Raw genomic sequence first — 26879 nt, forward strand, 5'->3', positions numbered from 1 at the left:
TAAGGATCTTTGAGAGGGAGAGAGAAATAGAGAGAGGGAGCTGAGCTGAGCCGGTCCTCACGCCTCCTGGTTGCCCGCCCGCCGCGCCGGAGCCTCCCCCCACCACCCGGCCCACCTCCCTCGCCGTCGGAGGCCACCTTGGCCCTCTGGCGCCCGGCGCAGCCCTGGGGCTGGCGGGCAGGAGCAGCTCCTTCCCGACCGGTGTTCCATTGTGGGAAACCGATCCGGGCACCGCAGCAGAAGCCACAAGCTGTGGGGGATCCCTGCAGCCGCCGCCAGAGCCGGCTACAACAGAGCGCCAGCCAGTTGCTTCAACCAGGTGCCGGCGGCCTCGGGATGCCCCGCCCATTGCTGACGTTGCCGTGCCGTTTCCCATGATGCCAGGGAATCCCCGCCCCGCCGGAGCCGGCCACAATGGAGCACCGGCCACCTGCTCTAACCAGGCGCCGGCGGGCAGTTCTAAGGTGCGCCGGAGTCACGCACGCCACCGGGCAGGCTGCTGTCAACTGTTTTTCCTGCATGGCATTTCTGGCGGCTGGCTGCATCTTCATCCCATGATTGTTTGGCTCCCTCATCGTGTCCCTCCCCCACAGAAAGGGCATGGCTCTTCATGCAGGCTTGCCCCCTTGCGGGGCTTTTGATTAACTCTGTGCTCAGGTGCCCCACCCCCTGAGAAGTGTGGCAGGAAGTTCCTTTCCCAGGGAGCCGTGCAATCCCGGCGCTACCATAGGCCCCGCTGGCTGGGAAGGCGCGCCGGAGTCGCAGCTGCCGGGAAGGCGATCGCCTCGCTCTTCTCCCATCGCCTGCTTTGCCCGGCTCGAGCCTGGCTGGAGCAGCGTTGGTACTTCCAAAGGTGGCCACTTCAAGGTCGCCCAGGTAGCCCTCGGCTACTCCCCTCCCCACCTCCAAATCGATTCCCGATCGGAGAGAGAGAGAGGGAGAGAAAGAGAGAGGGAGAAAGAGAGGGAAAGAGATGGAGAAAGATAGGGAGAAAGAAATAAAGTGGAAGAGAGAGAAAGGGAGAGAGAGGGGGAGAGAGAGAGAAAGAAAGAGGGAGAGAGAGAGAGAGAGGGGGGAAGGGAGAGAAAGAGGAAGGGAGAGAAAGGGAGAAAGAGAGGGAGAGAGAAATAGAGAGGAAGAGAGAAATAGAGAGGAAGAGAGAAAGGGAGAGAGGAAAGAGAGGGGGAGAGAAAAGAGAGGAAGAGGAGAGGGAGAGGGGAAAGAGGAAAGAGAAAGAGGGAGAAAGAGAGGAAAGAGAAAGAGGGAAGAGAGAAAGGGAGAGGAAAGATAGAAAGAGAAAAAAAGAGGAAAGAAAGTGAGAAAGAGAGAGGGAGAGGAAAGAAAGAGAGGAAAGAGAGGGAGAGGAAAGAGAGGGAGAGAGGAAAGCATAATCACTATGCTTTAATTATGTTCAATTTGTAAAAATGAAAATACATCCTGCATATCAGATATTTACATTGCGATTCATAACGTAGCAAAATTACAGTTATGAAATAGCAATGAAAATAATTTTATGGTTGGGGGTCACCACAACATGGTGGCCACGCCNATCACTATGCTTTAATTATGTTCAATTTGTAAAAATGAAAATACATCCTGCATATCAGATATTTACATTGCGATTCATAACGTAGCAAAATTACAGTTATGAAATAGCAATGAAAATAATTTTATGGTTGGGGGTCACCACAACATGGTGGCCACGCCCACTTGGTGGCCACACCCACTTGGCCACGCCCCTGGCACCCGGCGATGTATAAGTGGTTGGGGGTCACCACAACATGGGGAACTGTATTATGGGGTCACAGCATTAGAAAGGTTGAGAACCACTGATTTAAAACAAATACAGAATGATGGATAATCTGTAATATAGCTTTAAGCTATAGTTCTTGAACGTGGTTGGTCATACATCACATAGAATTTCACTGTCCTAACAAAAAAAAAGTAATTCTAAGTATGTTTGTGTTCAGTGAACTTAATTCCATTTTATTCACATTGGGTTTACCTCAAGTCATTTAAAAAAAATTGTTTACTTTAAAAATATAGAAAGTTACAACTTCATGGTATTGAAAAAAAGTGCAAAAAGTGCTCTGGAAAATGTGACTTATAAGTTCTTCGATTTTTCTAGTTTATTTGTAGGAGGCTTGACTCTATATGGTTCTCTTTCTGATCTTAAATCATTTCATTTCCTCCTCCACCTTAAACAGGCGATATCTGATCTTACATTTCTTTTGTTAGTAAGCTACTGTCTAGTGGTCCTGCTGGGAAGACCCCATCAATATAATAAAATCAATAATTTGCATATTCTTGTGAAAGGACAAAGGTTGTCCAACAAGAGCATTTGCTCAGTGCTGAGTAATTGGTTTCCTTTTAGTGAATGTAACTTCTAGAGAAAAGATGGTAATTGCCTTTGATTCATTGGTGGGACACCTGGATGGGGGAGGAACAAATGTTCTCTGAGTCTTGTAAATTTTGAATCCATACATGAAAGTAGTGTGGGTGCCTTGATATGTATTGCATCTTTGGCAACTGATTCTTCTTCCTACATGTTTTTCCCCCCACAGTACAAGAGGCAAATATGGGGAAGGAGCAAAGCAGGAGAAATTCAGATTTGCTTTGTCCTTAGTCTTTATTCAGTGTGTGATAAATGCCATTTTCGCTAAGCTGAGTAAGTACATCCCAAAAAAGCAGCAAACAATCTGTTTTGCATTCTCTTGATTCTGGAAGCTGTTATAAAACTCCAAATCCAAAATACCATCTTTTTTTTCTTTTTCTTTTTTCCCCTTTTTTGTGTGTGGAAAGAATGTGCTATGATCAGTGAAAACTATAGAGAGGGGGGAGGAAACCAAGATGGTGGGCACAACTTACATCATAACACTATTTTGTGTTGGGTTTTTTTTGAGAACCGTCCTCTTTCCACCAGAGGACACTGTTGCCTGTGACTTAACTTGACTCACTATTTCAAACCCATGCATAAACTTCAGCCTCCCTTTTCTGCTGCTTGTTGTGGCCAGTAGTCATTGTTCTCTGGTGGTTCTTCTTAGAAAGAGAAGAAGAAAGAGAAGAGAACCATACTAAGGATTACATTTTTGGGAAATGCATTTATTTCCCCTTCTTCCTATTATATATTTAGGAAAGGCCCTCTTCTCTAGCCATGTCTATTAAAATCCATTGATGATTAGCATAACGGATGGAGGTGTGGGTAAATATAAAGAGAAGCATACTGTTGCATATATGCTTTTAAAGAGAAGCTACATAAAAGACAGCTATATACTTCTTTCTTCTATATTTTGCTAAAATGAAAAATAATTTACATGTGCTATGTCTCCTATATTTCCCATTCCAATGAAAACAGCACAATAAATTATATTTGGGCAGGAGAAAAAAAACAAAGTTATTTTCTCCTTATTTACAGCATACTGCACTTTAAATTCTTCATCAGAGAAAAATAAAACCTCTCAAATATATTTTGTAAAATCCTTTACTTTTTACTGTCCCCTTCTTCCACTGCTGCAGGCAAAATGAATAGAAAATAACAATTGACAGCAACATGTGTGCATATTGTATATCCTTGGAAAAGAGAAAGACAGATGGGGAGGTAGAGGGTTGTGTAGAAATCTCTCCTATCTTCCTCTTGCCATTTTCTTGAGTGTCCCAATTCTTACCAGAATTGCATTGCTGTGCTTACCCAGGGTTATTGAACTAACCAATTTTATGAATCTCCCATGATATATAGAACTGAAAAGTAGCCACAATAGACAGGTTTATAAATGTGATTGCCTCCTTTGTGTTTAAACATAGCCACAAGTAAGAGGCTTAGTCTCTTTTAATTTGCCCCCAATTACTTAATTGTAGTTGGAAATTAGGGTAAAACTATATTACAACTAGAGGTATGCTAATCATTTTGAGTTGAACTGCTTCCTACACAATGTAATTGTCTTACTATACTATAAATGTTCTGCTATTGTTTTTTGTTTAACCTTGCAGGATGTCCTGAGCCTAAAACAACCCACTTGAATTCAGAACAGCTGTACAGCATGTAATACAGGTAGTTCTCAACGTATGACCGTTCATTTAATGACCGTTGAAAGTTAGGTTCTGAAAAAAGTGCCTTATGACTGGTTGTTGCAGTTATGACCGTCACAGCATCCTTGTATGGTGAAGAGGCAATATGGGCCCTTGGCAACTAGCATCTATTTACAATAGCTGCAGCATACCCGGTCCAGTGACCATTTTCTCAGCCACCTCCTAGAAGTAAAGTGAATAGGTAAAATTGAACTTGATTAACAATCACAGTGATTCACTTAACAACCATGTCAAAACAGTCACAAAATTGGGTGTAACTCATTTAATGAGTTGCACCACTTAGCAACAGAAGCTCCAGACTAAATTGTGGTAATAAGACAAGGAATGTCTGTAGGTCTGAAGAGCACCCACTTTTTCTTTCATTTGCTATTGGCTGTTCATAAAATCAAATTTATTTACAACTTCTGGAAAGAAAACATTAAAGAATACTAGGAGAAAAAAATCATATGTAATACAAGTAGTCCTCGAGTTACAACCATAACGGAGTCTGCCCATTATAGTTGGAAGTTGTGACAGCCTTTAAATGAACCGCTTTACTTAATAAACCCCCATCCCTGCTTTCCCCAATGCAGTTGTTAAACGAACATGCAGGTCATTAGGTGGAACATGGGGTTCTTGGGTAAGCACATGAGACCCCGGGAGCCTACTGTAGGCACAAACCCAACTGCCTCAGACCTCCCAAGGCTTTCCCGCTCTTGGGGGTCCCCACAGCTGCTTGGGCCTCCTGCTCTCCCTCCCCCTGTTAGAATCACACACTTGCCCTTTGCAGACCTCCAAAGCTCAGGAGATCAGGGTAGGGAAGGAGGACAGGCCACTCTGTTCCTGGGCCACAAGGCACAATCCATGTCTGGCAGTCTTTTTCTGAGTGCATCTATAAACTGCTTTGAACCAGCAACCCATGCAGCCCAACAATGGAGCAGTTTTGTTGGCTGCACAGCCTGATCATGGAAGGGCCAGCTTGGAAAATGACAACCACTTATAGGATCCAAGCAATAAGGATATTTGCTTTGCAAAGAAAAACTAAGCTCTCTTAAGTGGAGAGGTCCATTTTGCTCTGCATTAGTGAGCTCTTTGGGATCCAAACCTTAATTCACCGGTAAAAACAACTGGCTCCCCTTTCTGCCCTGCACTGTGCTAGACAGCACACAGTGGGGAGGGGAAATGGCTATCTTTGTCGATGAATTAAAGCTCGGACTCCAAAGATCAGAGTGCCATTTCCCTTCTCCACTGGGTGCTGTTCAGCATAGTGTAGGGTGGAGAGGGGAAGCAGCTGTCTTTGCCAGTGAATGAAGACTTGGCTCCCAAAGAACTCACTAATGCCAGCGGAGCAAAACAGGCCTTTCTCACAGAGAGCTTAGCTTCTCTTTGCAAAGCAAAAATCTCTGTTAGTTGGGTCCCACAAGCAACTGTCATTTTCCAAGCCAATGCTTCCACAATCACACTGTGCAGCTGCACGGAGTGCTGAGTCAGAGCAGTTTATAGCTATACTCGGAAAAAGACAGCCATGTGGCCCAGCAGTGGAGCACCCTGCCCTTCTTCCCTACCCTGACCACCTCAGCTCTGGAGATCTTTAAAAGGTAAGTGAGAGATTGGTGACCAAGGCGGGGAGGAGTGGGTGGAATCCAGTGGGGTAGCAAAGCAGGCCCAGTGCCTCTGGAGACTTGACAGGGTGTGTGTGAATAGGCAGGTGGGGCATGCTGGACAGTCTCTGCAGTCGGTCATAAGGGCGAATGACAGTGGTAGTGCTGTAGCAATCTTAACTTTTGAGAGGGTCTATTGTAACTTTGAATGGTCGTAAATGATTGGTCGTAAGTCAAGGACTACCTGTATTCTCCTTGGCTGGAAGAATTCTTGCCAGGCAAAAATTTAAATTTAATTTTGGCTTTATTTCATTTTTATTTGAATGAATGTTAGATTGTTGCTAATCTGGCAAACAGCATAAAAGTACTTGGTAGTCAGATTATCTTCTTGCCTCCCCTTTTGGGAGGAGGTCTTGGAAACAGGAAGAAAATTGTGGAGTTCCTAGTGTTCTTTGAGCTTGATTGTTTGCTTGCAGGTGTTTCATTATCCAAATAGATAATCTTATCAATTTCATTGGCTAATGAAACATCTGCAAGCAATACCAAAAACTCCACAGCTCAACATTGAGCTGCAAATATTCTCCTTTGGAAGGAAGGAAATTGTTTTACCTTTTGTCCCTAAATTAAACATATATTGTGTTTAATATAAACTTTTCCTACCAGTGATCCAGTTTTTTGATGCTGTCAAGGTGGACCGGACTCGGAATTGGCTCTACGCAGCTTGCTCTCTCTCATATCTAGGAGCAATGGTGTCCAGTAACTCAGCACTTCAGTTTGTCAACTACCCAACTCAGGTGAAAAAGAGCAGAGAGTAAAAAAGAGCAGAGAGTAGGTGTGGGTGCTTGATGGCCGATGGGAAATTAGATAGAATATGGGATATCTTTTCCTTTTTGCTAGGGAAGAGCTTGGCAGCTTATTGTACTATAACATGTATTAAAAGCATACAATAGTGTAGAAAAGAGCCAGGTAATTAATTCCCATGTTGCTTATATTAAATTGCATTATATTTCCATCGTTGTATTGGGAGGAGAAATAAGAAATTCTAGGTTTGATTTCGGTGTTTTCAGATTACAGTTTTGTCAAGGCTTAAAGAGATGCTTTATAACAGAATTTTACATTCCCTCAAAGCTGTTTCGCTAAGCAAAAAGTCCCTTCATTTTTAAGACTAAGGGGTTGATTTACTTATCTAGCTATAGAATATACAGGCTGCTCCAGTCTCCCAAATCTGAGTGGTATAAAATTCCTTAATATATAACTGTAATTTAAATCATATACAGTGGTAGCTGGGTACTCGTTGTTAATTGGTTCAGAGACGTGATTCATACCAAAAAATCACAACGTATTAAACTAGGACGATCAAACAAACCACGTGACTAACATGTCACCCTTTGTTTTGGCTGGAATGAGTTCATGAGGCAGATGACACTGACAAGTTCTAGCTCAGTGGTTCTCAACCTTTTTAATGCCGTGACCCCAACCGGTCGTAAGTCGAGGACTAAACCGGTCGTAAGTCGAGGACTAAACCGGTCGTAAGTCGAGGACTAAACCGGTCGTAAGTCGAGGACTTTCCCTGCCCGGGAGCACCGCGCATGCGTGGTTCCGCCCCCTGCACCGGCCGAGGCGTAGCTGGCAAGCGGCAGAGACGGAGCAGGTCGACCACCAGCTGGCCCAGCCCAAGGGAGGTAAGGCACCCGCCGGAAAAGGGGGAAAAAATGGCGGACAAAAAAATGGCGGACAAAAAAAATGGCAGACAGCCTTGCTTGGCGACCCCCATGAAATGGTCGATCGACCCCAAATGGGGTCCCGACCCACAGGTTGAGAACCACTGTTCTAGCTGGTGCATAGCATACCAAAAAAACAATGAGTATCAGAACAAAATTTTCACGTCAAAATGTGTTGAGTATCAAATTTGATGAATTTCAAAGCAGGTGAATACTGAGGTATGACCGTAGTCAGTTAGAAAACAGCAACAACAACTAGAAACATTCTTACGAAACCAGAAGTCAAGAATAAAAGCTTTTTAAAAATAATTTTTATGAAAGATTTTAATTACAGTAGTAAAAGTAAATACAAACTAAACTCAGAAAAAGCAGAAGAAATAGAATAAAAAGTACAAAGAAAGAAAGGCTTGATGATGTTATATAATTGGATAATGAAATATCTTCAAACAAATAATTTAGCTCAAGAGTGCACCAAAGAAAAATAAATAAAGAGAAAGCATATAATATAAAAAAAGAAATGTATAAAAATGATTTTCAATCTTCCAATATTCATCATAAGTAAAAATTAATTTGATAACTTTCACTCTCAATAGGTTCACAAACAACTATCCCTTCTTTCTTTAACCCATCCCTAATCTATAGAAAAAAAACCTGAAATCACCAACTTTTTAATCTGGTGTCGGCAAAAAGTCTATAAAGAATTACCACAGCTTTATAAGAAGATGTTTTAGTTTAACCTAACAATCTTGATTTTTAATTCATTCAAATGTCATAGAATTAGCTGTCTGTAATTTTTCTTTTTCCCATGGCAGAGATTTCTAGCTTTAGCAAACCTTTTTTTAAATCCAGTTTAAAAAAAAAATACCCAGGGCATTGTTTTGGTTTGTCATTTGTATTTTCATTTTGATTTTCAAAGTTTTAACCAGCTTCTTTTCTATATCCAATAAAAAATCCTTATTAGGGGGAGTCTCTTGGCTTATAGTTTGTAATTTCATTCACTGTCTCCTCTCTTGTAATCTACTCTTAGTTTGTATTTCCAATTTGATTTTCAAAACTTTAATCAGCTTATTTTGTGTATCTAGTAAGAAATCCTCATCAGGGTCATTCTCTTGGCTTGTCATCTGTAATTCTGCTTTAACTGCCTCCTCTATTTTATAAACCATACCTTTTTTTAAAAAAAATTCAGTATTTCTGGTTCAGGTATTTCTGTAGTACTTCAAGTATTTCTTTCGAATATGGTTTCTCCATAAAAACAGACATCATTGATTTTTCTGATGTTGTAGCTACTAATATTTGGCCCCACTCTTTGAAAATCTCTTGAAATATTTCTAATGTTACAGAGTTTTGTGTCATTTTGTGAATCCTCATGCTAATCAAAAATCAAAGGCATTTACACTTTTTCCTTTTTCTGCCTGAAATCTTTAATCACCCCTAGTATCCAGTTCTTGAAATAAAGTCTCAAGTTTCTGTTTTGACTTTAGACAAAAAAAATTGTATTCTCAGAAATTATGTAATTATTTCCAAAATATTATCTTATTACTCTGAGGTAAGATGGGTGACCAATAATTTTTACGAATAAAATAAATCTTATAATAAAAGGTGTTAATAAATAACTGTCTTAAATAAAAATCTTGATTTTTTTCCATTTATTTTTGGTTATATTTTTATCCTTAGAGGTTCCATAAAACTTGCTGGTTCTTTGGTATTTCCATGGTCCTTGTCTCCACTCTGTCAGAGATATGTTTATTTCACTATACCTCCCCTGGGAGCCCAAGAAGAAAAGCTTTAACAATATTAAAAGGATGTATTTTGCTTTGCAGTGGAGCTCCCCTTAGCCATTTCTTGCAGTCTTGCTTGAAAGTCTATAAGGCGGAGCAATTCTACTGCCAGTTGTTCATGACAGGCCGTCAGTGGGACCCCTAATGGTCTCCTGGGCCTTTGGTATGTCTGGAGAGAATCTCCCAGGCAAAGAAGGAGCTTTCTCTCATTCCCACTCTCACTACTCAGAGTAATTTAATTGTCTTGTTGAAAAGAATGTTTTCGCTCCTTTGCTGAACCCCAATAAATAACATATTGAATATTGTTAAAGGAATCAGGGTTTGATTTGATTTATGAACATTGTTTTCAGCTCCTCAACTCAGTGGTTGATCAAGCAAATTTGTATATATATATATATATTGTAATATCTGCCTTAAAAATATGTGTTATACGTAGCAGGGCCAGCTCCAGATAGTGGTAAAGTTGTTCACTTACTATGGCCCCAAGACCAATAGAACACACACTGTCTATAGGAGCTAAAGTTTGAGAAAAGAGTGGCCAAATTTGATTCTTTGTATAAAAGAGAAGACCGAGTGGAAGGTAGAGAGGTAGCAAAGAAAGGAAAGAATAAGAAAAAATAGCTGTGGGAGTGAAGAGTTTCAGAAGGAAATACTTCTTAAAAATGAACATAGAATGTAATGGCTTTACAAAGAAAAGGGAAATATTCAACTATAAAGGTGTGTGGCTTCTACTTAGAACATGATTAACTTGTGAACCTTAAGCAGCTAGTTCCCCCCACCCCCCTGAATTTTTCACATTCTTCAAGTGCAGAGTTGTAGTCAAGTAAATCTCTCTTTTTTTTTTTTACTTTCATAGGTCCTTGGAAAATCCTGTAAACCCATTCCAGGTATGCAATTCCTGATCCTATACTCAAAATAATGTATGCCCGGGAACTTTTGAGATACAGTACTCACATTAATTGAACCCCATTGTTTAATGTAACTTTATTTGCTTCTAAAGTTGGACTTCCACAATAGCTTTACTGGTATTTGGAAAAGGGGAGAGTAGGGATTGGGGGGCGGGGGAAATGGGAAAAAAGGAAAGCAATGGCTGTTGATACTATGTGGCTAGTCCGGCTGGATCACTTCATGTTCAGCTCCGCAAGTACCAGCTATTTACCTGAGTACAGTGAGATAGCCTAGCAACTTCAGGTTCAGGAACAAAGGCTCCTTAGAATTCTTAAGAATGACCAGTGGGAAATTATGCAGATGATTGCAATATGCAAGATAAAATGAGGTGGTCATTAGTTAATTAAATTTCTTAGCAAGACTATTGAGCGTATACTTTTTCCCACATTTCTTTTCCTTTTCTAGTCATGCTCCTGGGAGTGACAGTGTTGAGAAAGAAGTATCCATTGTCCAAATATTTATGCGTCTTACTGATCGTCACAGGTGTAGCCCTGTTCATGTACAAGCCGAAAAATGTAGGAAGTATTGGGGATGAACATGTTTTCGGATATGGGGAACTTCTGTTGGTAAGTCCTAAACTCTTAAAAAGCAAAACAAAAACAAAAACTACCAGGACAATTGCAGGGTACTAAGTTATATTTTGTAGAGAAGTGGAAAGGAATGCTTCTCAAGGACATAATCTTTGGTTACCTTGGCACCTGACATTTTTATTTGCATGTTTCATTAAGCTGCCAGTGACTTACTGCACTGTAAATATTTCTTTAAAATATTTTATTGCATGGAACAATTAATCAAGCTTCCCTCCCACTAACAAAATAAAAGTTAATAAGTAATATATGATTTAACATCTACCAAAAAGTGGAGGGAGGGAGGGGATTGGAGCAAATAAAAAAGAAAGTCCGGGAATGAGTTCTGTAGAAACTCCCCCCCCCAAAAAAAATACTAAAGTACTTTTCTGCTTCTTTTTTTAGAAAGGTAATTCAAATTCTTGCTGTGAATCAGGTCCTTCTTTTGCCCTTCCAATAGTGCATGTATTTAATTATGTTATTTACAGGAGTTATATGGTTGCCTATTACATATAATGATTCTAGTCAACTAACAACAGCTCATAAAAACATAGAAATACCCTTCCCCCCAGGCGCCAGACCCAACAGCCTCCCAGCTCAACCCCCATCCTACCCCAATGCTTGGGGGAAGGGCAAAGTTTTGGTCCCAGGTCTTTTGTCCTCTCGGAGGCTAAAAACATAGGGAGGATTGATAATGATTCTTTTGGTCATCTCCCAAGTACGAAAATCCAGTTACTGATATCTTAGTAAATTTAATCTGCTGTGGGTGTAGCCAAGCAAAATATATACTTTATCTAGCAATATCAATAGTCCATCAAGTTGTGAATGTTTAAAAATGTACAACTCAATTGACACAAAGCAACATGGCTTTACTGATTGAAGGTCATGTCAAACTAATCTGATTGACTTTTTAAGCATGTCACAAATGTTTTGGATAAAGATAGTGTTGTGGATGTAGCTTATCTGGATTTTAGCAAAGCATTTGATACAGTTCCATGTAATGAACTCATAAAAAGTTATACAGACTAGGATTTAACCATTGGGTGGTTCAGTGGATAGGAACCACTGAAGAATAGATCCCAGTGTCTGATTGTTAATGGGGCAATATCTGAACACAGACCAGTCACAGGTGGTATACCATAAAGCTCAGCCCTAGATACTGTTCTGTTCAGTGTGTTTGTTAGTGATATAATAGAAGAATTGCTAGGTAAGGTTTGTCTTTTTGCTGATGATGCAAAAGTATATAATAGAGTTGATGTTCAGAGGATATTTATAACATGGAAAATGATTTGGCATTGCTGGGAAATGGTCAAAAATTTGGAGAGTGCAGTTTAATATTTCTAAATGCATTTGTTTAGACAGAAGAAAAGGATTTAGGTTTGCATATGATTGCAAAATGAGTAAACAATGTGGACAGGTGGCTGTGAAAGCAAACAAAATTCTGGGATGCATCATTTAAACAGATCACCAACAGGAAAAAGGAGGTCCTGATATAGGGCTTTAGTCAGACTCTGTTAATTAACTGAGATCATGTGTCAAGTTCTGGAGACCTCACTTAAAAAAGATATTGATAAGATTGAGCAAGTCCAGAGATGGGCAACAAAAATGGTACAAGATCTGAGGGACAAAACATAACAGGAGAGATTAGAGGAACTGAATATGTACAGCCTGGAGGACAGAAGGGAAAAGGTGACATGATTAAAACCTTTAAATATATTAAGGGTATGAATAGGGCTTTAGAAGGCAGTACTTTCAATATTAAGCAAATATCCAGAACCTCAAACTAACAAGAAGGAACTTTAAAAGTAATGTTAGAAAGTATTACTTCACAGTGGAAGCTTAGAAACAACTTTCAACAGAGTTAGTGGGTCAATCATGAGTAACCTAGTTTAAACGTGCTTGGGATAAACAAATGTCCATCATCTGACAAAAAAATTAAAAATAAATAACATAAAAATAATAATTAAAAAGATAAAAACAAAAAACAAAAAAACTTCAAAAGGCAGACCTAATGGAGCACTAGGTTTTTTTCTGCCATCAATTTTCTATGTTTCTAATATTAATCTGTTTGCTTTCAAGGTCAGACTTCCACAGTGAGTTTAACAAAAAAAAGGAAAGGGAGAAAAAGGAAAATAAATATTGTTGATATTATGTGACTGGTAGGATGGGATCGATTCATGTACAAATCTTCAAACATCAGCATTGCCTGAGTTAGTATTTCCAACAGTCAGGAAGAGATGACCAGTGGAATTATTTATTTTCCTGAAACAATCGCTACTAAAACATAAATGTAAATTTATCATCAAAATTCTTCTGGAAGTTTTCCAACAAGATGATTTAAGAATGATAACATTCCATCCTCACAGGCTAATTAAGGGGCAGAACTCAGTTAATTTAACAGAATTTGCGAATGCAATTAGTATCTGAATCCAGTGGACAGTATTTGCATATTCCTGTGTGGTTACAGGGATGTATATTGTTCAAAACAGTGGTGCTTTTCTTCATCAACATTAGACTGCGATTCTTTTCCCTTCATCATTTTAGTTGCTGTCTTTGACATTGGATGGTTTAACTGGGGTGTCTCAAGACCATATGAGAGCTCACTACCAGACTGGTTCCAATCATATGATGTTAAATGTTAATCTATGGTCCACTTTGTTCCTGGGTGCTGGTAAGTATATTCTTTTGATTCAGCAGAAGAAAAAAATCATGCTGATTTGAATTCAGTAAGAGAGAGAGAGAGAGAGAGAGAGAGAGAGAGAGAGAGAGAGAGAGAGAGAGAGAGAGAGAGAGAGAGAGAGAGAGAGAGAGAGAGAGAGAGAGAGAGAGAGAGAGAGAGAGAGAGAGAGAGAGAGAGAGAGAGAGAGAGAGAGAGAGAGAGCGCACGTTACATGTAGGGAATCAAATCAAGTACAATACTTTTGAGATTTGTGGGAATCCTTGTGTTGTAAAGCTTGGAGTAGCCTCAGTTCCCTCATTGGTAAATGGTAGAGTCTCCTTCCATCTTCATATATAATGTTTTATGGTACTGAATATTCACCTGGTGAAAGTTGTTTCCACACATAGATTGTTGTTAATTGGATTAGAGTAAATATTGCTTTGTATAATACTTAATTATTCAGGAAGCTTCTTTAAAATAACTCCATAGTGATGGTTACCCTAGGACAACTTGCATGTGCCCTTATTTTGCTTTAATTTCACAATTCATACCGCACCCAATCTTATCTTGTTTCAGAAGTGGGATAGCTCTTCTCCAGAAGGGCGAGCAGTGGTGCTGCTACAGCAACAGCCAGCTGGCAGCCCCCTCTCTCCCAAAAGCTGTTTCTGGCCACAGTTTGGAGTAGGCAGGAATCCCAGTGCAGGTTGGCAGTAATGCTTTGTTCCTCCATTTGGTGTCTCCCTTGTTCCAGGAATATAAACATTGTTCTGATTTCCTTTGACTGCAAAGAGTTAAACCATACTCTTTATTTTTGTGTGTGATGGTTAGATCCTCTCCAGAGAGACTACCTTAGGAGAAAAGATTGGATAATTAATGAAAAGGAGCAGCCCTTGCAGCCAAAGTAATTTGGAGAGCAATTTTTCCTCTCTTTTCAATCAACTGGCATTTACAGAAATAGTGTGAAGTGCAATTCAGCAGAAGCTGTAAAAGGGATTGTGTGCTGATCGGCTGGTCCTCTTTAAGTTAAAGTGTCCAGAAAGCAAAGTACCAGTCAGCTTCTGAGCTGACTAAAACAACATACAGAGATAATGCCCCAGTGCCTTCTGACTTGGGCAGGAATCTGCGAGAAGTGTGCATAGCTCAATGTAAGGTCCAATCTGTCCAGCTCTGTAAAAGCAAACTTTTGCAGCATCAGATTATCAAGTTCTTCCATCTTCTGAGAACAACATTGCCTCCCTCTCTTACTACCTTCAAAATTTGTGAGCTACAGCTCCCATCATCCCTGGCCATTGGCATAACTGGCTGGCTATAAATGATTAGGACCATCTGGTCACCCCATCCAGAAAATTCCCCATTTCTCCAGGAAAGGTGTTTTAGAGAAGAAGATCCTTTCTCTCTCTTTTTTTTTTTTTTTACTATATGAATTGTATTGGTCACCAGTTGGTTTCCAGGAATTTCCAAGATGCTGATTGCCGTTTTAAGACCCTGTAGGGTTTTCAGCAAGGTCATCTCTGGGATCACCATCTCCCATACTGATCTGCCTAGCCAATCAGATCAAATACGGTCAACACCCTCCAGGTCCCATCTATTTAAGAATGGCTTTTGACAGGACCTAGGAAATGGGCATTTTCTATCACAGTCCCTGAAGAAATGTGGTCTACCAGTTCCATCCTGGGTTTCAGGAGGGCACTTAAGAGTTGACTTTCCCATTTAGCCCAGGAGGAAGGCATGTTGGGAATGCTGGGATGTATTAGTAGATCTGCCCCTTACAATGTTGCATTACCCTGAGTTTCACTGCTTGTCGTAGAACATGTCTGGTTAAAAAGAATATGGTTTAGAAGCCAAATAGGACTGGTCACAGGATGGTCAAGGCACAGTAAGAAGTTTTGTTATTCTGTTCCATTTTCTCATAATATTTTCTTTTTCGCTAGGTATTTTCTTTACAGGTGAGCTTTGGGAATTTTTGAGTTTCACTGAGCGTTATCCTACCATCATCTATAATATCCTTCTCTTTGGCCTAACCAGTGCTTTAGGTCAGGTGAGCAACTAGTTTTTTCTGTTAGACAATGAGGTGCTTTAATTGTCAACATTATGCTGTATCACTGATGTAAATACGGTATGTGCTACATAGTAATATGTTACAAGGAAGAATACCAGCTATTTCTCAAGTACAGGTAGCCCTCAACCTAACAACCACGACCACAATTGTGTCCCAAATTTTTGTTATTAAGCGAGACACTTATTAAGTGAATTTTGTCCCATTTTACAGCCTTGCTTGCCACAGTTGTTAAGTGAATCACTGCAACTGTTAAGTTAGTAACATGGTTTTTCAGTGTATCTGGCTTCCCCATTTATTTCGCTTGTCAGAAGATGGCAAAAAGTGATCACATGACCCCAGTATACTGCAAACCGTCAAAAATATGAATCGGTTGCCAAATATCTGAATTTTGTTTACATGATCATGGAAATGCTGCACCAGTTGTAAGTGTGAAAAACAGTCATAAATCACTTTTTTCAGTGCTGTTGAAACTTTGATCAGTCACTAAACAAATTGTTTTATGTCGAGGACTACCTGTATCTTGACTTCCCAAATAGTTTGTTTGTGAGATTCTATCAGAGTAGAATACTTCATTCATCCCTTCCAGATGTCTGTGTTCCTCATAAGATTTTCTTGTGTGAAATACATTTGGGTGTATTCAGACTGGTCACATTAAATCAGGAATATTGGTTTAATAAAACACTTTGCAGATAAACTATATGGTGCACATGCAAAATGGACAAGGAGGAATTATTTTTGCTATCTGAATGCAGGATAATTATGTAAACAAAAACAATCCAGAATCATCAGCTTTAACCCGGGGTTTATTATCAGCTCACAAATTTTAGATGGTTTTGGATGATTTTAATTCTTGCTTTGGTTGTGTCCGCAAATTCTCTTTTTCATGTTTGGCTAATTTTTTTTACAAAAAATTAAAAGCACTCTAATTCATAGAATTATTTATTAATCAAGATTTAAAATGATGTATGAAATAAAGACATGATTAAAGCAAGCCTCTCAGAAATACCAGAGGCTCTTTATTATTTGAAACAATTTTTAAAGTTCCAATTACATAATAAATTCCCTACCGTAGTGCTGTTGCCATTATAAATTTCACCTCAGTCTATTTGCTTGAAATGGATATTCTTTCTTTTTAGCCTTGTATTATCTTCTTCCTTCTATGCTGTCTCCAAGGTTGCATGTTTTTTGTTGCATTACCAGTTCAGAAGTGTGCAAGCTCAATAACCAAAAAAAAAAAAAGATCTTCTATAGTAAACAGTTGGAAGCAAGATGTTTTCACAGGGAGGCTACAAGATCAAGGTAATACAAGATATATTTCTGACCAAGCTTGCATGTCCCCCCTCCCCCCCAATTTTTATTGCAGACTTTCATTTTCATGACTGTGGTCTATTTTGGGCCTCTGACCTGCTCTATTATCACCACAACTCGCAAGTTCTTCACCATTTTGGCTTCAGTCATTCTATTTGCCAATCCTATCAGTAATTTACAGTGGATGGGCACCACTCTGGTATTCCTTGGTAAGAGTTCAGCTTTTTTTGACTTATATGATTTCCTGCTGGATAGAAACCTGGTTAGCTATTTCACTGGGCTTCTCACTTCTCTAGGTGTATAGGTTTTATTAGTTTTAATTAACTTAAATCTATTTATAGGGTCCTTAGCAGCTACAATGATGTATACTTTTTCCTATATGCCATTCTTCCCTCAAACTGTACTCCACCAAATCTAATCTCCACTGGCTCAGCTATAGTGAAGGTTAGGCGAAAATCATTTAATATGCTGGAAAAGTTTGATGATTTAAAAAAGAAAGCAGAAAGATTTTGCTGATGCTCAAATGTCAGAAGAATTGAAAATAGTATTCCTATGTGAGACACCGTGACCAAATAGAAGACTTTTTCCTGCTTAACTATGGGTGTTAGGAGTACTTGAGAGTGGGCTGATGCAATTTAGACACTCTCTGCAACTGTGGGCTTCAGTTCCCAGAATTTTAAGTAATGATTATATTGACCGAAGGATTCTGGGGATTAAAACCTAAACATCTGGAGAGTGCCTAGGTTGGGAAAATCTGAACTAACACTTCAGGTAAAGTTGCTGATAGTCAAAGGATTGCAATTTTTAAACTAGATCATGTTTTCCCAACTGATTTTAACTTATTCTGTTTTGCTTCGTCTGCACCTTCAGTTTGCTTTTAAGATATGTTACACTGTGTGATTGTCTTTTGCTTGTTATCACATCTTCTCCTTCTCACTATAACACTACTTTTAGTGGTTGTGCCAGGGTTGAGCAATTATTCTATCTTAGCTCAGCAGATATAAAATCTGCTTCATACTGTACTCCCACAGATAATAATTACTTGTACAGAGAGCTATTAAGTGAGATGCTTTTAAATCTACATCATTGTTTCTGGGATATTCTTGTAAGCTGAAAATCTGCTTCTAATCTGCTAGGGGTAGCTTGGTGTGTTCCAAATCATCCCAAGTTAGAAACCTTGATCATCCATCCTCTTTTACTCAAAATCACCCCCTCCTCAACCTTTTGTCCTGTAGCATCATTTCCAATCCCAATTAATGTTCCTATTTGTTTTTCTGCAGGACTTGGCCTAGATGCCAAATTTGGGAAAGCATCAAAGAAAACTTCATACTAAGAAGATTTTAGTGTTTTTATTGAAACCCTTAAGCATAAGGAACTATTAACTTATTGTTTTATTTCCCACTACTGGTAATTTGGCTCAGGATGAATGCTTGGGGAAAGGGGACAGGATAGTAATGGGATTGTTTTTATTAAAAATGTGTTTAATTTTTTTAATGGTAGCTTTATTTTAGTAAAAATCAAAGAAGTAGTTTTTCCATTTCTACTGAGGCATCAAAACTGTAATTAATGGATGGCAAAAAGAAATTATTGGTGGAATAGGACGAATGCTTCATGTGAAATAAAAGGAGGGACGAGAGAAAAATCTATATGTTTATGTGTTAAAATTTACTTTTCATGTCTTGTGCCTCAACGGGATGGAAGGTATTACAGTATTTATTTAGTTTTTTGTTTATACAATAATTGTATACTGCCTATCCTAGAGACTCAGAACAGTTTAACAGTACAGTAACCATAAATATCCATCTTAGGATAAAACAGTCTTCACAGACCAACCAATCTTCTTCTTTTGTGTCTAGATCAAAGTTTTGATTGGCAGAATGAAGCCACCTTCCTGGCTTTGTCATTGGCCAAAAATAAGTCATTATCAGTACATGTTTCTGATAGTAGCTGATATACCAGCAGATGGGCCGGCTCTGTGTCTCTCCACATTTACACCCTTGATGTTGTTATCCACTAAGGGTGGATAACTTGAGCATATTGGTCCAACCAAACCAATCAAAACCCTACAGACATACTATAAAACAAAACATAATCAGATGAATTAAAATTAAGCACTGTGAGTCTACTAACAAGAGGTGTTCTATGTAAGTTTGGTAGCACAGCTTATGATAAAGTAGAGCACTGAAACTACTTCACGGAAAAGCTCTGTCCCTCCAGAAGACAGTTGAGGTAGCTATCCAATATTACATTCACACATAATGCTAAATTGATAATTTAAAAACTGGTTTATAGAACAATCAATCCATCATGGCTTTGTAAATCATAATAGATTAATTCCTACATCACAGTATGCAAAAAGCGAACAAATAATGTTATGCTTTAGCATTTATTTGGGTATGTTTGGTGGAGTTTTCTTCCTAGATAAACATGCTCAGCTTCAGACTGGCTTATTTAAATCTGAAGAGGGTAGAAGTACCAGAAAGTTCAGTTGTTTGCTGCCTTGTGGCCCTGAACAATTGGATATCTTTCAAGTTCATTTCCTGTTTAGGAATAGTGGGGACTTCCCAGTCTATACTCAAACAACCAGACATCAGCATTTTTCAGAAAGTGGTCACCATTACACAGTTTTGCACATGTGATTAACACCCCCATTTTTTTTTTTACAAAATACATTTTTAAGAATGGCTGAGATTTCAATAAAAATTTTAACATGATTAAAGTTCATATAATTTTAGCATATTACGGTAATTTTAAGAACTTATTAAAATTATTTGATTTAGATCACTGGATCCTAGGGGTATGCAAAATGACCAAAATATATTTCAACATTTGAAAATATGCTTGGGTTTGGATGGTCTATGCCCAAACAATACATTTGTTTCAACACTTTAATCCAGGACTGAAATACAGAATTGGCTCAGGAAAAACAGGAAACAGGAAAAAGTCAAGAACCGGAAGAGTATGGAAAGGGAAGCCATGGGAAAATTGTGAGGTGGGCAAGCTGGTAGAATATGTTGTGCTGACAGCCTGGTCAGGTAATGTGATTTCATATTCTATGAAAGGATATTCTTGTGCTAAAGTGGAACTTTCTGATAACAGAACTGGGGCATATGACCAGAATTAGAGACAACTTGGTAGAATTGAAGAGCCACAAGCACTTTTTATCTTGCACATCTCCCTTTGATTGCTTCCAGATTTGGATTGCAAATACGAGGGCAATTTGGAAATAAACCTCCGTTTGGTTATCAATGACAGACACTTGCAGATACAGAACTTTTATTATACTTTTATTAGAAAACTACATTACTTTTTGACATCTTGTCATAATGTCTTAGAAGGTTTGAAATTCCTTAGTAGTAGTCACTCAGCGGCAAATCTGGGCAATGGGGGGGTCATCAAAAACATCCCAACAGAATTGCTTCAAAAATTCTTGGGTGTGTCTAGCGGTGTGCGGGTGAGCATTATCATGAACCAACACTACACCAGACGTGGTGCATAGAAAATCTCGCCAAATGTGAAGATGCCAAAGGAGAACTGCTGGTGAAGTTCATGGAGTGTGGTTCGACCATCAATTTAGAAGTCTACTGTGAAACGTTACAAAAACTCAAGACGAGCCATCCATAACAAGTGTCGGGACATGCTGACTTCCGGTGTGGGGTTGGTTCACGATAATACTCACCCGCACGCCACTAGACACACTCAAGAACTTTTGAAGCAGTTCCGTTGGGATGTTTTTGATCATCCCCCCATAGCTCAGATTTGGCACTGACTGACTACTACTAAGAAATTTCAAACCTTGTAAGACGTTATGACAAGTGTCTCAATTTGAATGGCAATTATGTCAAAAAGTAATGTAATGTTGTAGTTTTCTAATGTGTATAATAAAAGTTCAGTATCTGTGACTGTCTGTCATTGATAACCAAACGGAGGTTTATTTCTAAATTGCCCTCGTAAAAACTATGTGATATTTTTTTGTAAACAAAGGGTGAAATAATCATAGTAAGGTATAATTTCCCAATACTTATACTGAACTAGCATAACACAAAAATAAGCAATTGCTTTTGGGAGCTGTGATTTTCTGCATCTAATCACAGATTGCTCGTGACTATGGTTTCTGTACTCAGGAACTGGAACAAAGTGCCAATAGAAGTCATAGATTTTTCTTTTGACTAAGTCATATATTGATTCTTATGATTACGTATGTAGCATTGGCTGGGCACAGGAAGCAACTGCAGTGGCTAGTTCCAAAAATGTTCATTTAGTGCTTGGATTGTTTGGCATAAAAATAGTAGTAATTGGCCTATCCTTTAAAAGGATGAGTTGTTAAGAGAATTTGGGACTTGCTGATGAAGCTCCTAATGTAAAAAAAAAAATCATTTTCTAAAGGTCATTAATCATGAAACTACAGGGAATGTTTGCTTTCCTAATATTGGTGAATAGCAACTTTGAAAATTTTATTTCTGTATCTGAAAGAGGCAAGTTGCAGAAGCACAGAGAAGTCACATCTTCCTTCAGTGAAGCTTGGTGCCACCTGACTACATAGACAACTTCATTGCTTTATTGATATAATTTGCCATTTTGTAATTCAAAACCAAACCAGCCATCTTCCCAATCTGCTTTACAACCTGGGGGATAACAAAAGTCTTTTACCCAAATACTCGCTGGCTTGTGTGGTCAGCTTTTTAGATCAGCCAAGGCTGCAGATCTGCTGCCACCTGCAGCCACGAAGAGGCAATACAGGAAAAGTCCTACTGTTATTCATGATAATGTACTTGAAGGAGGGCAAAAGTCATAAGGATATTTTGCCTAACACTCAGCCCCTTTACAGTATAAAGTAATGTCGGGAAAGTCTAAAGATGATTGCTTGAAATCAGTGATATTGTTCTATTTTGGATGACACTTTTCACCAGCATTTTCATGTTGCCTTTTAATACTGAAGGTACTGGAGGAATAGTTGGACTGTACTGCTAAAGAAACTCATTTCTTTTCCTTCCCAGCCATGCTTCCCTGAACTTTTAAGACCTGCATTATAAAATGTTTTAAAAGCCCCCTGTTTTAATTAAGCAGGAGCCCCCGAGAACTGTGCCAGGCATACTCCTTTGAGTTTCCTAGCATGAGAAGAGGGCGGGCAGCTAACATAAGGCTGCCTTGGAAGCTCATAGACTGAGGCCTCTATGGAGCAAACTTTACACATGAAAGCACGTCTCCACCAGCTGTCGCAACCAGGCTCCATCTGCTCTGTGCTTTTGGCCTCTCGCCCTTCCAGATGGGACCTTGATCTCCTTTCCTTGGTGGTGCTGGCAAATGTGCTCTTTCCTCTCTGGTCCCCATCTTTTCCAATTTCTCTTCAGCCTTCAACTGATGGTTACATTGATCTTTTTGGATGTGCTTGTTCTCTGCCCCCTCTTCTTTCTAAAATTAGACCTTTTGCAATATTGGAAGGCATTATTGTAATCCTGTTCCTTATTTTCCTAAAAGTCAACCAGAGGGGAAAAGGCAGTTTCTTTCGTTAGTGAATTCTGCAAACTGTGGCTTCCTCAGAGTGGATGTAAAGGCAACCCGCTTTTTGTAAAATTGTAAAAGCAATGGGAGAGGGGTGAATGGGGGGAGACAGCTATTATCCTTCCCAGCCAGTGTATATTTTAAAATTATTTTTTAAACTTGTATATTGGCCAAATTCTAATAACTCTCGGATATAGAAAATATTTGTTATTCATGTTACTTTTTAAAATTTTGCAACAGAAATGATCAGACATGTATAAAAAGCATCTGTCGGGAAGAACATAAACATGCCAGGGAGCTTTCATTTCTAATAAGTCCAATAATGCAGCCCCACAACAACCCTGTGGAAGTCATTTAGTTGAGAAGAGGACGGGGGTAGGTAACAGGTAGTCCTCGACTCACGACAACAATTGGGTCTAAAAATTCTGTTGCTAAGCAAGACTTTGTTAAGTGAATTTTGTCCCATTTTATGACCTTTCTTGCAACAGTTGTTAAGAGAATCACTGCAGTTGCAAAGTTAATCATACGGTTGTTAAGTGAATCTGGCTTTGCCATTAACTTTGCTTGTCAGAAGGTCGCAAAAAATGTGATCCCATGACCCCGGGACACTGCAACCATCATAAATATGAGTTAGTTGCCAAGCATCTGAATTTTGATCACATGACCATGGGGATGCTGCAACGGTCATAAGTGTGATAAATGGTCATTAAGCCATCTTTTTCTAGGCTGTTGTAACTTTGAACAGTTACTAAATGAACTGTTTTAAGTCAAGGATTACTTCTCTCTTCAACCAGAGAAGGGCTTAAGGAGCGTCTGAGTGGTTAAATGATAGTGAACATGCAGCTGGACTGTCCTCATTGTTAGGCCACTGAACAGTTGCATGCAAAATAAAGCCATCTAAAAGAATATTTATGAATTGATTACCAATTAATCAAATTCTTGAAGCTATAATTGTAGCTTTATATGGCACTTAGGTAAACAAAGATAAATACAGGGTCTACCAAAGGTCAGGCCCCCATATAGATAATGCCTTGTATACATTAACTTAAATGTTTGAATGGGTTATTTCTTCTAAGCGCTTTCCTATTCATTTGACACACAATCTTGGAACATGCCTAAATATAGTAACATTTTTCTCTAGAAAAATAATTAACAAAAGCAGTTCTCAACATATGACCACAATTGGGACCAGAATTTCTGTTGCTAAACAAAGTGATTGTTAAGTGAGTCATGTCTGATTTTATGACTGTTTTTATGTTAAGGTTATTAAGTAAATCACTGCAGTTGTAAGTGAATCATGTGGTCATTAAGCAAATCCAGCTTCCCCATTGACTTTGTCTGTTGGAAGCTGACTAAAAAAATTGCAGACAATGATTGCATAACTCCAGGCACTGCGGTATAACTTGTAAGTACAGTACACACCATTTGCCAAGTGCCCAAATTGAGGATACTGCAAGAGTTGTTAAATGTAGGGGACTGGTTGTAAATCACTTTTTTTAGTGACATTGTAACTTTGGTTACTAAACAAACGGTTGTAAGTCAAGGACTACCTATAAAATGTTGTAATTGGCCTATAGGGCCCTTTGTAGTTGCTTCCCCAAACTTTTCTTAATTAGGATTACTTTCCCTTTCTTGTGTTGATTTTCAGCTGTCAAAACATTTTTGCTGGAAAATTATGTCATTGATCCTCACATTAAGAGTTGAGTCCGATCTACTAGCAAACTGCACAACATAGTTGCAGACAAGACTTATATGATCATATCTATTGCTGGTCTTTTACTGCACACTGAACAAAATCACACTGTCTGATTTTGCATGACATATTGGACTAAAATGCAGTTGGCTAGTTTGTGGTTTAGTGTGTCATGTGTCTTCCTTTTCCCAGTATTGGGTATACTTGCAAAAAAAAAAAAGAATACTGTACATTTACATTTTAATTCAAAATTGTCTATCTGAAGTGATTTTAAAAATCTGTCTGTTGTAATTTTATGGCAAATGTCCTAAATGTCCTTTTTCAATTTAGAATATTAGAAATAAAAAATTACTGATAAATCTGATCTAATTATTTATTTCTCATCTCTGATTTCAGCCATACGAATAGTGATGGGTGTTCACTGGCTTCCCAAGAAGGGGTAGAGGATTCAAAAGAGTAGGATTGGGTATTTTATGCAGGTATTATTGAAGCACTTGGGTAATGGCAAAAATAAGCAAACCCAATGAAAATCAAACCAAACCCCAAAGATCTATGGTGATACTTAAATGTTTCTGAATATCCAATAAGTCTGCATAAATATAGTTAAAAATCCTTTGAATATCCAATAGGTCTACATAAATATAGTTAAAAATATGATTTATTCTCTTCACAAGTCCTAAAATTAGATATGGAGAATCCGAGTTTTTAAAAATGAGTAAAAAACTTTGTATTTGTTCCTTTATTGAAAAAATGATCCCAAACTACATATTTATGAGTGAAAAAAGTATTTGAACTCCAAGATTATCAGTTCATTTGAAGGGGAAATTAGAGTTAGGTGTTTCAATCAATGGAATGATAGTCAAGTATGAGTATGAGAAGTCCTGCTTTATGTAAAAAACAGAATTTGGAGTATTCATAATCAAAGGCTGATTTTCACACCTTAGGTATATGGAAGTGTGTTATAACTCAAAAACGGGGGAGATTTTTGGAAACTTCCAACCCCTCCTCCCCCAAATCAGCTGTTGATGCTCACCAGGATGGAAAATGTTACAAACTTATTTCCAAAGAGTTTGGATTTCATCAATCAAGTCTCAGGCAGGGCTAATTCAAGCCCATTGTTGCCCTCCCTAGGGATGTAGTTGACCAACCAAGTGCAAGGTATGTAATACTCTAGGGGGGCTCAAAGAACCCCAGAGTAATAAGGAACTAAAGGCCTTTCTTGCATTGGCAAACATAAGTGTTCATGAGACTATCATCAGAAGAGTCCTGAACAAAATTGAGGGCATGTTAGTTACAAAAATAAAAGCACTATTCTCCGATATTGCTGCCAATTTACAGTTTATGAAAGACCATGCAGATAATCCAGAAAGCTATTGAAAGAAAGTTCTATGGGTAAATAAGACCAAGATAGCACATTTGGCTTGAATGAAAAGTGTTGTTGAATTTCAGCACAAGAATCTTCTTCCAGATGTGATGGTGGTGGCAGTATCCTAGTTTGGGCCAGCTTTGCTACTCTGGTCCAGGATGGCTTGTGATCATTGATGGAATTATGAATTCCAGATTCATACCAGCAAATTCCACAGGAAAATATTCCTGAACTGAAGCTTAAGAAAACTGGGTCATGCAGCAAGACAAAAACCCAAAGCAGACAGGTCATATGACCAAAGAATGATAAAAGCAGAACAAAGTTAATGTTTTGGAATGGGCAAGTCAAAGTCCTGACCTTAATCTTATAGAAATGGTGTGATGGTGTAAAACTGAAACAAGCAGTTCATGTGAGAAACTGACCACAATAATTTTGAAGGCTGACAATATGGTAGCTTTGGATCATTTCCCTTCATAAATGAACAAGTATGTTTTTGATTCACTTGTTTAATGAGGTTCCCTTTATCTAGAGGGATATTTAGAGCTTGTGTGGGAAACATATCATTTTCTATGTCATATTTTTACAGAAACATTGAAAACTCAGAAGGATTCACAAGCTTTCAAGCATCACATAGGTTAGTTATTACAAATTTTTCCATTGCTTTTACATTGACTCTGGAATAGCCAGAGGAATTCTATCAGCTCCAGCAAAACCATCAGACAACTATTGGCACGCTCTCATTTAGGAGAACGAGTTGGAGGTCATCCCATAAAGAAGGGTTGGCTTTCCACATTGTGAAGTAAGTAATAAGTCTGTACAAATGGTTTTAGCCCTGAGGTGATCCGACTGGCTTTGTCTCAAGGAAGCAAATTGTGTGTCCTTTAATCAGTTTAGGCCAATGTTATGGAAGAAGGCTTCTCTCAAGCTGTTCCCCTCCTGCTGGACAAAGCACTTCCTATCTTGGAAGATTCAGGATTGCTCATAGCATGCCAAGGGGTCTCGCAGACTGGACAACTGTGGTGTAGAAAGCCCGCAATTTTTTTTCATGCTGCTTGCCTTCTCCCAACTGTTGGTACAAAAGAGGTTAAGAAAGCCCAATAGTGTGGGCTGAAGAATACCAGCCTAAATTCCTAGCAATCATCTCTTCCTCCTCCTCCCATTTTTAATTGATGCTGTAGCAATTTTCCAGGACTGGGTGGAGGGATTTTTTAATGGACAATCCACCAGGTGGAATAACAACAACAATAATGTTGTTTAAAGAGAAATAATGAAATGTAGATGATTTTTTTAAAAAAAGACTTGTGAATATAATTGAAATACAATTAACACAAACACCTAAATAAGAACTAACATAATGGGGGGAGGAGATGACAAGAGAATTGTTTTATATAAAAAAAAATTTTTTAACAATAAATTGAACTTTGACTACACAGGATCATGCTGCCTGGCCTTTCCTTTGCATTGATCAAGAGCCAATTCAAAGGCAGTGTTGGCATATTTTGTTAAGTCTTTCAAATCTGTTATCCAGGTATCTTGCCAGGAATACAAAATCATTTTTCTGCAGCTGTTCAGGCACAATATGTCCAGACCTCTTTATAAATACCAAGAATTGC

The 26879-nt window shown here is 38.8% G+C and overlaps 1 protein-coding gene across 1 annotated transcript in view; it reads left to right on the top strand.

The window, feature by feature from the left end:
* Nucleotides 1–18347, top strand: part of SLC35B1 (solute carrier family 35 member B1) — a 20717-nt gene extending 2370 nt beyond the window's left edge. The window contains exons 2-9 of the mRNA XM_015810420.1: nt 2565–2668; nt 6330–6460; nt 10022–10052; nt 10519–10679; nt 13224–13350; nt 15270–15376; nt 16761–16914; nt 17986–18347. Coding sequence (XP_015665906.1) covers nt 2565–2668; nt 6330–6460; nt 10022–10052; nt 10519–10679; nt 13224–13350; nt 15270–15376; nt 16761–16914; nt 17986–18038 — 868 coding nt within the window. The 3' untranslated portion in view covers nt 18039–18347. The remainder of the gene's footprint in view (nt 1–2564; nt 2669–6329; nt 6461–10021; nt 10053–10518; nt 10680–13223; nt 13351–15269; nt 15377–16760; nt 16915–17985) is intronic.
* Nucleotides 18348–26879: the final 8532 nt, after the last annotated feature.

The sequence above is a fragment of the Protobothrops mucrosquamatus genome, unplaced genomic scaffold (assembly GCF_001527695.2).
Source record: "Protobothrops mucrosquamatus isolate PMUCROS unplaced genomic scaffold, P.Mucros_1.0 scaffold10, whole genome shotgun sequence".
NCBI classification, from domain to species: Eukaryota; Metazoa; Chordata; class Lepidosauria; order Squamata; family Viperidae; genus Protobothrops; species Protobothrops mucrosquamatus.